The 14,559-nt window shown below is 31.6% G+C and overlaps 1 protein-coding gene across 1 annotated transcript in view; it reads left to right on the plus strand.

Annotated features, from left to right (window-relative positions):
* LOC106468631 (protein jagged-1-like) overlaps positions 1 to 14,559 on the plus strand; it is a 125,509-nt gene that overhangs the window by 102,090 nt on the left and 8,860 nt on the right. The window contains exons 9-15 of the mRNA XM_022396976.1: positions 2,397 to 2,510; positions 5,386 to 5,499; positions 6,578 to 6,691; positions 8,120 to 8,242; positions 9,863 to 10,090; positions 10,632 to 10,744; positions 12,003 to 12,275. Of these exons, the coding sequence (XP_022252684.1) occupies positions 2,397 to 2,510; positions 5,386 to 5,499; positions 6,578 to 6,691; positions 8,120 to 8,242; positions 9,863 to 10,090; positions 10,632 to 10,744; positions 12,003 to 12,275 (1,079 nt within the window). The remainder of the gene's footprint in view (positions 1 to 2,396; positions 2,511 to 5,385; positions 5,500 to 6,577; positions 6,692 to 8,119; positions 8,243 to 9,862; positions 10,091 to 10,631; positions 10,745 to 12,002; positions 12,276 to 14,559) is intronic.

Genomic DNA, 14,559 nt, shown 5'->3' on the forward strand with positions numbered 1-14,559 from the left:
GCTGTCATGTTAAACTTATATTAAAGTTTTTCTTCATTACCCACTTAAGCCGTCTCCAGCCATTATTAACAACAACGTAAACTCACCACAACAAGAATAAGTACGAATTCTAAACAGATTATGAGCTCAGAATTATCTGACTGATACTACAGGCTTACTTTTATTACCCACATTACAATTGGTTGACTCTTCAAAAATAACTACACTGTCTAATACATACTTTTGTTTTTGTACACATATATTCCTCGTTTTATAGCAATATTGATATTTTATTTGCTATGAGAAATGTAATTAAACGGAAAAAATATAGTTATATAGTTTCACCAATTAACAATGTGAAACAATTAAAGTTGTAAAGAAGATCTGGCTAACATGAAATGGAAGATAAAATATGAAGGTTTCTGGAGATACCAAAAATATGAAGAAAACTGTTCTTTTAAACATAGCAGCTCCTTACTCTTCTAGAAATTGAATACATATTTAACTGTCTGTCTTCTTGATTCATACGCTTCTGGTTATTTGGCCTTAAAGGTAGTATTTACTTATCTGATACGTCTTGCATGTATATATATATTTTCTTGGAAAGCAAAGGATAACATCCACTAGGTAATTCTCTATTACCGAAAGCAGGAATGATGTATAAGACGAATTAGACATTTCGCCCACATGTGTTTTACAGGCAAAAAAAAAAAAGGAAAAACACAAGAAGCTTTTTCTGGGGCTCAACTTAATATACAAATATACAGACAGATAGAATAGTAAGATTACTTTGTGTGTTGTACGCACTATATCTTGTAATATCTCCGTGGTTAAATACAATTATCAGCGTAGAAAAGAAGCCGAACTTGGTTGCTTAATTAGCTGACCAGTGGCAGTTTTTGTGGCTTAGCATGCAGAGAGTCGACCACTCCCCTGCCGGATGTAAACGCTAACCTTGAGAAGATTGAGATCATGGCGGCGCTTGTTAGAACTAACTAGACAGACTCGGGCAACATTTTTTATTACCTTATACAATCCATTCTCATAAAAAGGTTGTAAAACAACCCAAGAAATCACGGTTAATATTGATGAGATTTTATTCATCTATGCACTACGAATTTTACTGAAGCCTGTTAAAATGTTTTTTTATTAATACAATATGTACAAAAACATTCGTCCAAAGTGAAAAAAATTTACTCGGAATAACTTGAATGGTAATTCTGAATAATGTTCCATTTTCATATTAACCATACCACCGTATGCCTTCTATCCAAATGAAACTAACTTTTAAAGAAAAGATCATGAAAAACTAAGTTCAGTAAGTGGCATTCATCATAGATGACACTTCCAAGTACTGATGAACAACTAGTGTCCTATCTAGGTAAAAGTACCGAATTTTTTTTTTTTGCATAAAACAAAGGGACGTGAATATTTTATACCTTGCAACATCATAGCCCAAGGTAATTTTATCCTCTCAAAAATAATTTTAGTTGATTACTGATATATAAGATTGCAGGAAATGAAGTGAAACCATAAAAAATAAACATCTTCAAATGTCAGCTAGATTTGTTTTGACCTCAGGTTTATGCTTATAATAAATGTGTATTTGGTAAAAATAATGTAACTTTATAGAACCAATTTTCATTACATTCTACCCCTGTGATAGAGCTCTGGATTTCGTATCTGGTGAGTCGGGTTCGAATCAGTGCAATATCATAGTATATTTCCAGCACCTTAAGCTGTGGGTGTACGCGTTATAAGAGTGGTAGTCAGTTCCCTAGCGTGCATGGTGGGTAGTAGGATGGTGCTGACTGGTTGACTTCCTTCTGGTCAGTAGTTCGTAGCTTTACAATAACCACAAAATACAAATACATTACATTGTCATGTCTTTCTTAATAACTTCTTTTTTTCTCTTCTCCAGAACATTATTTATTTAATAGGAGAAATACGGCATTAAAACTTTACTTTTTGTTCTTTCCGTGAAAAGGCTTGGTAACATATTGCTTCTGGTGTATGTTTTTTTTGTTTTTTAAGTATTCCAAGTTCATTAAATATGTTTAGATGTGAGATTGCTATTCAAATATAATTTTCTGTTACATCATTATATGACATTTATTTTATTATTATTTTTTGGCACTGGTTAATCAATAGACAATTTTACTCACCACACGGAAAGATTTATTTGAATTTCATAAAAGAAATGTGATGTGTTTTGTACGTATTTTAAATATTAATTAAACATTATTTGAAGCTTGATTTGCGAGAGTTATTTTTATTTTATATTTGCTCATTTTGAAAAACTTGTAAAAATCTAAGGCATCTTTACAGGTATCCTAAATGTAGCAGAGATTCGTATTCTTAACATTTATGATAAAGAAAATATCATTGTTTTTAACAATCTGCGATTTTTGGTTTAGATATAAACGACTGTGTTTCCAACCCTTGCAAACATGGTGGTACCTGTGTGGACAAAATAAACTCATTCCTATGTGTTTGTAAAGAAGGCTGGGAAGGACCTTTTTGTAATACGAGTAAGCATTTTTTCTATTAATAAGAGGTTTTGTCCCGCGTGTTATCATAAGTATCTTTTTTTTTTTTAGTATTACCGTAAGATATTATATTCTTATCGAATAAAAGCAACATTAATTTATGGGAAGTTCTTTATTTGAATTTTGTTTTCCACATAAAAAATTTATAAAATTATTGATGCTTTTTTATATTAAACGTCAACACTCGAGTATTTACTGGAATATAAATGACTGTGTGTTTTATTATTTAAAATTTCATCTTAATAAAGTGTCTCGTTCTCGTGGCACATATAGTGATTGATAATGAATCCTAAAGTTAATTAAGTTTAAACGTGACTAGCCACTCAATAAACGTACACGCAGAAATTTTCTTATCAAAAAAGGTTTGAAAAAGCGTTCCTCATTCGATTGTAACTAATGTTCCAAGGAAACCATAAAGCAGTTGGAGACGTTACTTCAGCGTAAGACTTGTTTTATGTAGCGCCCCTAGACATTTTACATATTATATATATGTATATATATATATATATATATTTAAAAAATGCTCGTACATTTCTAATGACGAGTATAAAAGGTGAATTTGAATGATACTAATAAATAACTGTATGTTTAAAATAAAATGATAGTTAAGGTAATATACATTGCCCAAACTATACGTTCTCTTGTAAAATATTCACTTAGAAGTTTGATGGACTTGGTAGAACAAATATAAGGTAACATAAAAAGCAGAATGTATAGAAAGCAGTATCTGAGGTCTTGCTATTATGTTATTAAATGGTTTTCTTATTAACGGCTACCTTCTTCCAACGACAGGTATACAAAGTACTTACTGGAGCATTCTGAATGAGTGTAATTGTGTAGATAATTAACTTAATTGTATTTACAGTAATCAATCAGAACTTTTTACATCGAAGCAAGAACAGTGAGTCAAAGCTGGGATTTTATTAGTATTAAAGAAAATAATATTTGTCACGTGAATTGCAACTGTCTCTAAAAACGGTAAATTTTTTAAAAGGATTTATGTGAAAACATTTGTTGTGTATTTGTATTTGTATCGTTAATTGACTGTACTAAACAACCCTGTCGTACTGTTTGACAATAATTCATCCATGTATAATAAGGAACAGAAGTATGCCTTTCAAATTTTGAAATAGCTTTTAGACGTTTTTAGAAGGGATGGCGTAGAAAACAAAGTGTGGTCAATTTGAGAACCATAAATCATCGTTCAGCGATAATCCCCAATGTCAGCTTGAACTACGAACTGAGAAGCAGCAGCCAAAAGGAAAATAGTTCCTCAGAAATAGAGCCTATGGTGATTAACAGAACTTTCAATGTTACTGGTGGGGAGCCTAGCCCTCAGGCTATTCTTCGTAATTCTTCTTATCTCATAGTTCTGTACAAGACTTCGTTTCTGAACAATACTTCTCTACCTGGTGAGGCATTGCTAAGACTACAGAAGCGGCCTGTGAAACACCTTTTTTTTTTAAGTAGGCATACCTAAAGACGATATTTGTACATACTTGGGTGCAGTGACTTGGAAAATGTTGTCGTGCGTGACTGCTTCAAAGGCAGAATCTTCATTTCGTGCGTGTGATCCTATTTATTAGTTAGATATACAGTCACTTAAGCCTCAAATTCCATTCTGAGCACCAGTAGTTTTTATGAATCTGTTGTAATTTCATAATCAGAGAAATTCCAGCTATCTTAGTTCGGTAATACTGAGATAAAAAAAAAAGGTTATTTCATTACCTGTAGAATGTAATCTGCAGACAAAGGTAGGTTGTGTTTTTAGACAAACCGTAGGAAAGCGTCACTGATGAAACTTGACCCACAGTATTTGAAAACGCTATAAGCTTTTATTTTGATATAATTCACGTGGTATGAAGTTTAGCATTCTCTTACAATAATTATGAAGCTCACGTGCAATTTAATCCATTGCTGACAAAGTGTTTTCGTTTTTTTATCACAGATGAACATAGAACAGATGTTATCTTCAGGGCCGCATAATGTTAACGTTTTTCTAACAGAACACTGAAGTGATAAAAATGTTACTAAAGTACTTTTATAACGAGAAGAAATGAATGTGGCGTGATAAATCCTGGTTAGCATTGTTACTGAATGTATTCACAGTTGGCCCACAGGTTAAATACGACGCATGCCCTATCTTAAACAGATGATTGTATTTTATTTTCAGTGATGTAGTTCCAATTTTTGTTTCTTCAGTTCGATTCAGCAAAGAAACAGTGCATACAAATAGTGTTGTTACATTAGAGATACTCTCTGTCATATATTTCATAAAGTAAAATCAGTAAAAGCTCCTACAAAAATGTCATTTTTTGAATTTCATATTGTAACACAAATAAACGTATGTTTTTAACATATTAATGTTGCAACCACATAAAAATCACATGAACATTTTGTACTTTAAGACCATTGAAGGTAATGATTTTCATTAGTTATAATATAAGTGAAACATAATTTAAATTAATTCGTCATATTTAAATTTCGGTGGCAGCGTGTTTCGATGGTTACCGCATGACTCGGTAAATACGTATGTTTATCATAAATTTAATTAGCTGTTATTTAGTTTTTGGTTTGTTTTCTTTCTTTTTTCTTCTTTTTTTAGTCTTAATGTACTAGTTTTGACCAACCCTTTTGTTTTATTTCAATATTTGGCAAATTAATTTGTACGTGTAGACATACATTTCAATGTAGTTCCATATAATTATTTTTACGCTTGTCTTTGTTTTTACGTAACTTTTAAATGATGATCACTTGGAGTGTGTTTGTTTTTTAATTTTATCGTATTATTAATGTTATGAAAAATCATTTGTTACTTCATGTTTATTACCGCGACCCTTTTTTTTTAATCTCATAGATAAGAACGATTGTGAACCGAATCCCTGTCATAACAATGGAACATGCATCGACTCAATCGCGGACTTTATTTGTGAATGTAGACATGGGTGGAAGGGGAAAACTTGCAACTTTAGTGAGTTAAACTTTAAAAATTTTTTGATAGGTTATGATTTTAGTGAGTCAAAATTAATAGTATCAAATCGCATAATTTTCGGTAAGTGACCAATACACTAATTAATTTAAATAAAGGATTTTGTATGCCCTTCTTTATAATTTAAAAAATACTTTGAAGCAATATAGTGATATTATGCAGCACAAATACATTGGTGTTGATTAGTCTATTGTCAATCAAATATTTTAAAGCCTGTTGTATAAAATTTAAAAGAAGACAAAAAATCCAAGTTAGAGGTGCAAGTAACATGCTGTAGCACCGTTAATTTTGGCACGCCCTGTAGCATTGGTGCAGTTTGTTTTGCTTTTATAAGTGTGTTTTGTTACACTCTACATTTTATGCGTTTGATGTGAAATTGTGTACTTCATATGATTTTCTCTCACTAATTTTTTCTTTCCGAAAATATTTAACTAATCTATAAGATAATTTTATACTTCTCAGTTTAATTCAACATTTGTTACTGATTAATGTTTAGCTTTATATTTTCATAGTTTGTCGTTACCCACATAACTTGAAGTAAATTATTAAAACAAAGTGGTTAGTAATGTTTAGATACAATTTAAAAACTTATTTTTCCACAATTATCTGTCGATAACATATATATATATATATATACCCAAGAGATATCGGTATTTTAGATTTGTTTTTATGTTTCTAAAGCTGATTGCCTTCAAAATTCAGCTTTTTTAAAATCTTTTTCTAACTTTTGGTCAGTAGCTTGTATCCCCTCTCTCGCTAAATATACATTCATTCTTAGCTTTCTGTAACTTTTATTTTTAGTAAGTTGTTGCCTTTCGTTGAACGTAACTTTCAAAGTTTGTTACTATTCTTTCTCTGTCCTTCAGCATAAAGATTTAGAAGTTTGGTGTTAATAAAGGTTAAGGTCGAAGTTTCAATAGATTTTTATCATGAAGTAAAGATGTAAATATAATACAAAGTCTTTTAAAGTAACATTATACAGCAATGACATCCGTAAGGTGACCTGGATAATCTATTTTTAAATGTTTCACCCTTATACATGATCACTTTTTTTTTTCAGGACACAGTCATTGTGCTGTCAATCCCTGCGCCAATGGAGGAACATGTACAGATCTAGGAGACAACTTTGTATGTCAATGCCCACGTGGGTTTGAAGGCCACACATGTCAGATAGGTTGGTTAATTTCCAAAAACCTAGAGACTTAATAAATTGTTTGTATAAAATGATGAAATATTCTGTTTGCTGATTGTTCAGATTTATTTGTTTTTAGTAAAACACGGTTTCATTAGTTGATAGTTAAATAATGTTAAATCTTCCTTATTTTTTGACGTTACATATTCAGATATCTGAATAAAAGTTTATAAGAGACAGATAAAATTGAATCAGAGCTTTTCCTTAAGCATCACATTCAGTGTAACAAAAACAAATAAATGGTCTGGTAACATTCGTCACGTCTTGTAAAAATATGCATTTGTTTATTCACTTTCAGTAAATTGCGGCAAAATCATTCATATTGTTTTGTAAAACCCTAAGTCCTTAATTTATGTTTCTGGTATCTCTGAACAATTGAAGCTATTACTATTAATACAATAAGAATACACCTTAAAGCTTTTAGATCTGCACTTAATAATCGAATTATGTAAGTGTCATTATGACTATTTAAACTTCCGAAGTACGCCGTAGTGTTGATCAGTAAACTGTTTTTTCTATGTTTTGAGTACAAAAGTTTTATGTCTAAAGCGAGCATTTGAAGAAGTTTATTCCCAGATCTTTTGCTGTAATCACGATAAAAAAAGCAAAGTTTCTATATCATTGACGTGTTTCAAAGAACTGAGGGAATCATTTTAATTTCTAGATTCAAGCTAGAGATAAAGTTTGGAACTGTAAACCTTTTTCATAATTTAAAATGTGTAAGACAGTTAGTTTATTATCTGTATCTCGCCTATAGATGTTGATCTTTTGTTAGACTTGAAATTTGTAAGCCATTTATGAAAACAGTCTTAACAATATTTATTAAGGCATAATCCGTGAAATGTTCATGTAAACAAGTTGCAAGACTAGGTTTTAGTAAACAGTAAATTGTTTGTTCATTTTTTATTATATTATATTTCATTTGCAAAACTCCCACAGAGGGCAGTAAGCGAATGTTGGCATTAGATAGTTAAGTGGATGTAAATCCGTGAGACAAGTCGGGCGTAATTCAGAAATTCCTGCAGACAAAAATTTGACGGTCTATCCCGTTTCTTATCACACACTTCTCTAGTTGTACTGAAAAATGCGCGAGTGTCATGTCTTTAGAGCGCCATCTATTAATATATTTAATAACTTTATCCATTGAAATATTTAATATTATATTCGATATTTTTATACATAGAATTAATTTTAATTGTATTAATTATTAGAAAGATTATTGATACCTACACTAGTTATAGTGCCTTAGGTTTAGGTATTCTAATTATGTTTTCTCGTCTTCGTTAATTATGATATCTTTGAATGAATGCCTAAGAACTTGTATATTCACCATAATTCATTTTTTAAAGTAAATTAAGTTTATTATGTATTTTATACTCACCGAAATGAAATATTGTTTTATAACTGCAGCTAATAATCCCAGTTGTCTCTCCAGTCCATGCCAAAATGGTGGCACCTGTATAAGCGTAAGCATGGGATCAGGGTTTTCCTGTGTATGCAAAGAAGGTTATGAAGGCATATTATGTCAAAATAGTAAGTAATCTTTTAATATAAAAATATATTTGTAGTTCTTTGTTAGTGAAGTTGTTTCACTACAAGTAGAAGTATTTTCTCAGACATTCTCGGAGCTACCAACGCTCGCCCATCGAGCGTGAGACTCGTGTATAAGGGCCTATTCTCACGCTCAATAGTAAAAAAAAGCTCACGTGTTAATTAAATGAATAGCTTCATACAACGAATTGTGGTTAGTTGACCGCCTGGATCCAGGTCAAATATAATATTGATACAGGAAATGCACCATTCTGCTCCTTTGAATAATTTTTATGGGGGGAGCCTGTCTCCAGGCCCGCCGAAAATGGCCACCTTCGGTACTCACGAGTCACACTGGGTCACAGCACTGTTCTGAGTGATACAATTTTACTTTTTCAAAAGTCTCACTCAAACAGATTCCTAAAAGTTGGCAGCCCTAAATTTTGGGGAAAATAAATTACCATATTATCTAATGAAATGAATTGTACTAGTCAATATGCAGATGAATGGCGATTTTATTAACTGTACAAGTATTATTTTAATAATATACAAAGTGCCCTTACTTCTACTGTTTGACACATTAAGAACAAATGTTTGTTTGAAAGCTTACATAGTAAATTGTAAAGATGTACAGACACACAGGTATATGAGTTTAGATACAATAATATTATTATAGTAGTGTAGTTCACTTGTTGATGAATTCTTTTGAATTATCTGGTGAAAATAATTCAATATCCAGTTAACATAATGATGATAAATTACTTTTAAGTTTTATTTTCTCCTTTAATATTTCTACTAACTTGAACACCTGTATACTATTGTAACTTGGTGTAGGCCTATGTTATAAATGATTTTATGATGTTAACTAATGTAAAATAAAACAAATAAATTTACTTATAAAGTAACTGAAATAGCTAACTCATTGACTGGTTCACTCTCAATCTTGAAATAAAACTACACATTTCATAACTATCTTGTATTTATAAATAGCTTCAAATATACTAGAAAAACTTGATGTCACATCCTTAGAATTTTGTAGGTGTTCTGGTCCCTCTATATAACAAACAAAATACAATGCTTACAACATTATCTATTTTATATATCAAAAATCTTATCTTCCAGAAAGTAAGAACACCCCACATCATTAATGAAAGGTCTCAGATACAAGATTTAAGTGTTAAAATATCAAACCTTATATGTTATGTATAAAGGTTTATATCCATGGCTTCACAAATGTGCAAGAACATTCCAAAGCTACAACAAACTTACATCCAAAGAAATTTTCTTTGAATAAATATTATAATGTCTAAATGTGGCAGTGTCTTTTATAAGCATTGTTCATAATCTACAGACAATTTTTGATTTACAAACTGGATTATTGATTATAGTGCTTAAGCACAAAACATGAACCTGTCAAAGAAATCTTAATCTTCAAGTACTTGTTAGGGATATAAGATGAATTTGTTTAGTATGTAAGTTTGGCAAACATGGGGAAGGAAAAAAATCTTTTATTTAAAGCATGTGCTGCAGCTTTCCCACATTTGTTAGTAGAACCACAATTTGAGCTTTTATTTATATGCATCTTTTCTAGGCATGACTGTAACCATCTAATTTTTTTGTCAGATATTGATGATTGTAACCCCAACCCTTGCTACAATAATGGAAGATGTGTGGATGGCATAAACTGGTTTCGATGTGAATGTGCCAAAGGTTTTGCTGGACCAGATTGTCGTATTAACATTGATGACTGTGCTTCCTCTCCTTGTGCGGAGGGAAGCACCTGCAGAGATGGTATTGCTGACTTTCAATGTATCTGTCCACCTGGTCAGACAGGAAGATTTTGTAACATAGGTGAGTAGTGGTGTACATGTTTCTTAAAATCAAGTAGATTGTAATAACTCCATATTTTCTTATCTTCATATTGCCAGGAGTAAAATCCAGTACCAGTTATTTTTCTTAGTTCTAAATAAAAATGTATGCAATAAAATTATGAATATATATACAAGTTTGTACAATACACATACATCTGTTCTGTATCTGTATGTTTAGAGAAAAATCAGTGTTGGACTTAAGCAAAAGTGAGAGAAGTGGTTGCTTGGGGTTTTTTGTTTGTTTTTTCATTTTGCTATTACAGTTATTTAAAATAACTGGTAGGCTCTTATCCTTGATTTAAAAGAAAATTATCCAAGGAGGAGGATAAGTCCATGTAAAAAAAAAATCATTAGCATGCAAGTTATTAGTGGGCAGAGTAAGCATTAAGAAAAGTACATACCAAACGGTAACTACAAAACTTTTGTCTCATAGTTTTTATTGTAAAATATTTTGACAATTCAAATACTTGTTAGTTTAGGTAGACAGAGATAATATAGATATTGTTTATTTCTCCTGACAGAGGTAGGGAAGAGACAGTGTGAATGGAATGGATTTATATACAATCATGGCGCTACATGGGATGAAGATTGTAACACATGTCTCTGTCATGACACTGAAGTCACCTGCACCAAGGTATATTCACTGCCTCTTTTTCTCTCTTGAAATAGGACTTTTTTACAATATAAAAGTGTCTTTTACTGAAATTAAGTTTTAAAATACAAATATTAAAACTAGATGTACTTCTGCAGGGTTCCCAAAAGTGTTCTGCTTCAAGAGTAAATAAAACCAAAATTAAGAGTAACAAATAGTTTTATTTCTTGTGTTTGAAGTTCATATGTCATCCTATGTTGTAACCTACAGAGTGCATAATTCTTCTTGTGCATGCACATGTTTTACTGATGCCCAACAGTACAAATTGCAATGATAAATGTCCCCTATGTGACATCATTTTAGTGTCTAATGACTGACTGGCAGACAACACTACTGTATAGTGGTGTGAGTGGTTAAAACAGGTGACCCCTCCAGGCAGCCTTTGACCCCCTATCAGGGAAATTAAGTTACATATGACACCAAAACAATTATAAGAAACAAAAAAGTAACTCCCAACCTGGTCGTAACATGTGATTTTTTTAATAACATAAAGAAAGAGCAACTAGTCACAAGTTCATCAGTGTTACCAAAACATCCAACACAAGCCACAAAATCAGAGTTAATGTACCCTTTAAACACCAATACCTCTATCAAACAACATGCTTCACTACAGAATAATTCTATTTATGGGTTTCCAAAGTTTGCAATTCTGACTTTTTGCCATCCATAGTCTGATTGTCCAAGCCCATTATAATTTGAAAACCAATCCAAAATTTAAATTTCTATTTTGGTCTAGTTCTCTGCAAAGCTCAAATTTCTTAAACCAAATATAATTCTAGAAACTTATTTCTGCTTTCTTTCCAACATATTAATATCATTATTACCTTGTGTTGGTGACTCACTGTGCAGATAGAAAAAATAACCAATTAGGTGAGTTAATTTAATTACTTGTTAAGATACAACATATTTACTTTATGGAAAACTATCACCTTAGTGTACAATGTATTATTATTATGATGATGATTAATAATATGAATTTGCAACCTACATTTTTAATTAAATACTATATTAAAGTGAATTTAAATATTTGATTTAAGATGAAAATTAGAAAATATTTCTAGTAAAAGAAACTAGTGTGAATGAAACACTTAAGTTATAATTGTTGTTTTATTTGTTGATGAAGTTTGAGTATGGATAGTCTTCTGGAACAAATGAGAATTTTAGAAACTTATTACAGTGACTACATTTGTCATATTTTGTAGTTTAACAGGAGTCTAACTATCATCATTGATCACTTTAGTTTTGGTGTGGCTTTCAAAATTGCTTGGCTGACCCAAACTCAACAGGGGAAAAGATTCATTGTCCTCAGGGACAGGAGTGTGTCCCTAATTTCCACAGTACCTGTTTTATTCCTCCTTGCCCTTCAATAGGAATTTGTGTGTCCAAGGAAAATTCCACCAAAAGCTCCATGGCTGGATTGATTCCAAACACAAAATGTAGACCAAATTCAGCAGAGTTGGGAAACAACTGTGCTACTGTTACTTTAGTGTTCAACCGGAGTAAAATACTACAGGTACAGTTTAAACATTTCTTTCATATTTTTTCAGCTTATTTCAATACAAAATGATATAAATATTGGTTGTAATAAATGGAAACAATTTATATTTTATACAAAGTGTTTGATTTGTGATATTTTAAGTAGCTGTGTATTTAATGCAAGATTTTACAATTAAACCTCAGGCTTAACAAAAGTAACCCTTAACATACTAATAATATGGTTTTCATATTACATTTTCTAATTTTACCAACTTTGACTTGTAAGAGTTTGTGTACTTTTGAAAGATGTGTATGGAGGGTGTTTATCAGAAAATCAAGGATAGCCTATCAGTTGAAGATACCCATATTCTAACTTTTCCAGATATTGGGTCTGTGTACTTACATTTGACATTTGTATTAAGTTATGTTGAAAGAAAGGAAGGGTGTCTACAAAGTTTTTTTTTTTGACCCATCTGGGATTTTGATGAAACTTACATGGAATAAATAGTTGATGTGTTTCATACACAAATTACATAAGCGCTTCACATTCATGCAGTATCTTATATCAAAATTTAGTTACAAATGAAGGATATGTACAGTAACATGTATACAAGTATTAAAGACTTTATAATAGTCTGCATCTTCTCTAGTATGCTTCTAAATTAGTGGTGGGCATTAGTATCGCACAAGGTTTGACTATTGACAGTTTGGTTTATGTGTATTGTAACTGATGCACCATGGAAACAATGCAATTTGCACAGTGCACCTCAGCTCTGGTTCCAGCTTTGGAACTCTGTCCTTAACAAAGAGATTGGAGGTGTTTGAAAATGTGTGCGTAGATTGTATTTGAACCCTGGTTGCTCCTGATACGCAAGCACTTGGTAAGATTTGTCATCACGTTTATGTTCAGCACTCTATGACTCAGCTTGCTTCAATCATTATATAAAAAGTGAGACATCCGAGATTATAAGCAGTCAGGCACACTAAGTCATCAAGAAAAGTTGTATCTGTTTTAGTCTACATTACTCTTTCTTAGTCCATCCTTCTTTCTCCACCACCTCGTGCAACTCATTTGGAAAGGAACCCAGCTGAAACATCCTGTATGCAAGGACTCCCATCCATAGGCGTCGCTATTTATTTAAAAGACTCAGGGCTCCGGCCCGTAGGCACAGGAACTTTTGGAATTTCAGTATGCTATTGATCATGGTTTTCTATTTTGATTTTTCAAGACACCAACTGGGGAGTTGAGGCACTGTCAAATAGAATCGGGACCCTGGCTTCATTTGCAAGTGTCTAACAACACCTCTTCTCTCGTCCCTGTTATATTTTGGATATATATATATATAGAAATGTATTATAGAGAACACAAACAAGACAAATTTAATCTTCGGTGTTTGGAAGGACTCCATCAAGGGCTTTCCATTTTCTTTATCTTTATTCATATGAGTAGCTATGTTGGAATCATTGATTTTATCATTTGACAAATATGGACCTAAAACAATTAACACAATAGCCATCAAAACTCACAAATAGGATTTTAAAGAGGACATCCTTTGTGCATGAAAAATAATATCTTTGAAAAGAACAATTGACCTTTTTAAATGTAAATTTATATATTGTTAGTTACAAGAATAAGAATACTTTTTTCTTTAGTATAAAGGCTCTTTGGTTCAGAGTTGGGTGTTCCTTTGAATGAAATCTTGTTGAATAGTAAGAGAAATATTAATATGATGTGATGACAGAAAAACTAGAAAAATTATAAATTTATTTAACGATATTTGTGTATTTTTCTTAGTTTTTGTACAGGTGTTGGTGTTCTTCATGTAGTTAGAGATATCCTTGTAAACAGGATGTAGAAAGGATATAAACTTCTACTGATTCTTGCTTGATCCTATTTCTGTATTATACCCTCATGGAGTCATACATATTGCAATGAGTAGAACAAAGACTTGTAGATGTTGGTATGAATTGGGGACTTGCTCATTGATATAAGTGATCTGGGATTGTTGGATACTGCACTTAGACTTTTGTCCGAGTTGAAAATGTGGTATTGTTATTTTTCTTGCTCTTGTCTTCATCTAGTGAGATGGGCTATTTTTTCTTCAGTCCAATCAGCCAGAAAGTTCTCAAATAATAAACACTGAAGTCAGACAGTTTGATAAATACCCCAGCATTAACTTATTTATGAATTAAGATACTTACAAATTATTATCTGCATAACATTTCAAGACCCTTTTGTGTATTGTGGATACTTGATAATATGCAAAATTTTCAATCAGTGCAGTTTTTTGTAGAATGAACAACTTTGCTTATTGTTTGCT

Source organism: Limulus polyphemus, unplaced genomic scaffold, assembly GCF_000517525.1.
Source record: "Limulus polyphemus unplaced genomic scaffold, Limulus_polyphemus-2.1.2 Scaffold3089, whole genome shotgun sequence".
Lineage (NCBI taxonomy): Eukaryota > Metazoa > Arthropoda > Merostomata > Xiphosura > Limulidae > Limulus > Limulus polyphemus.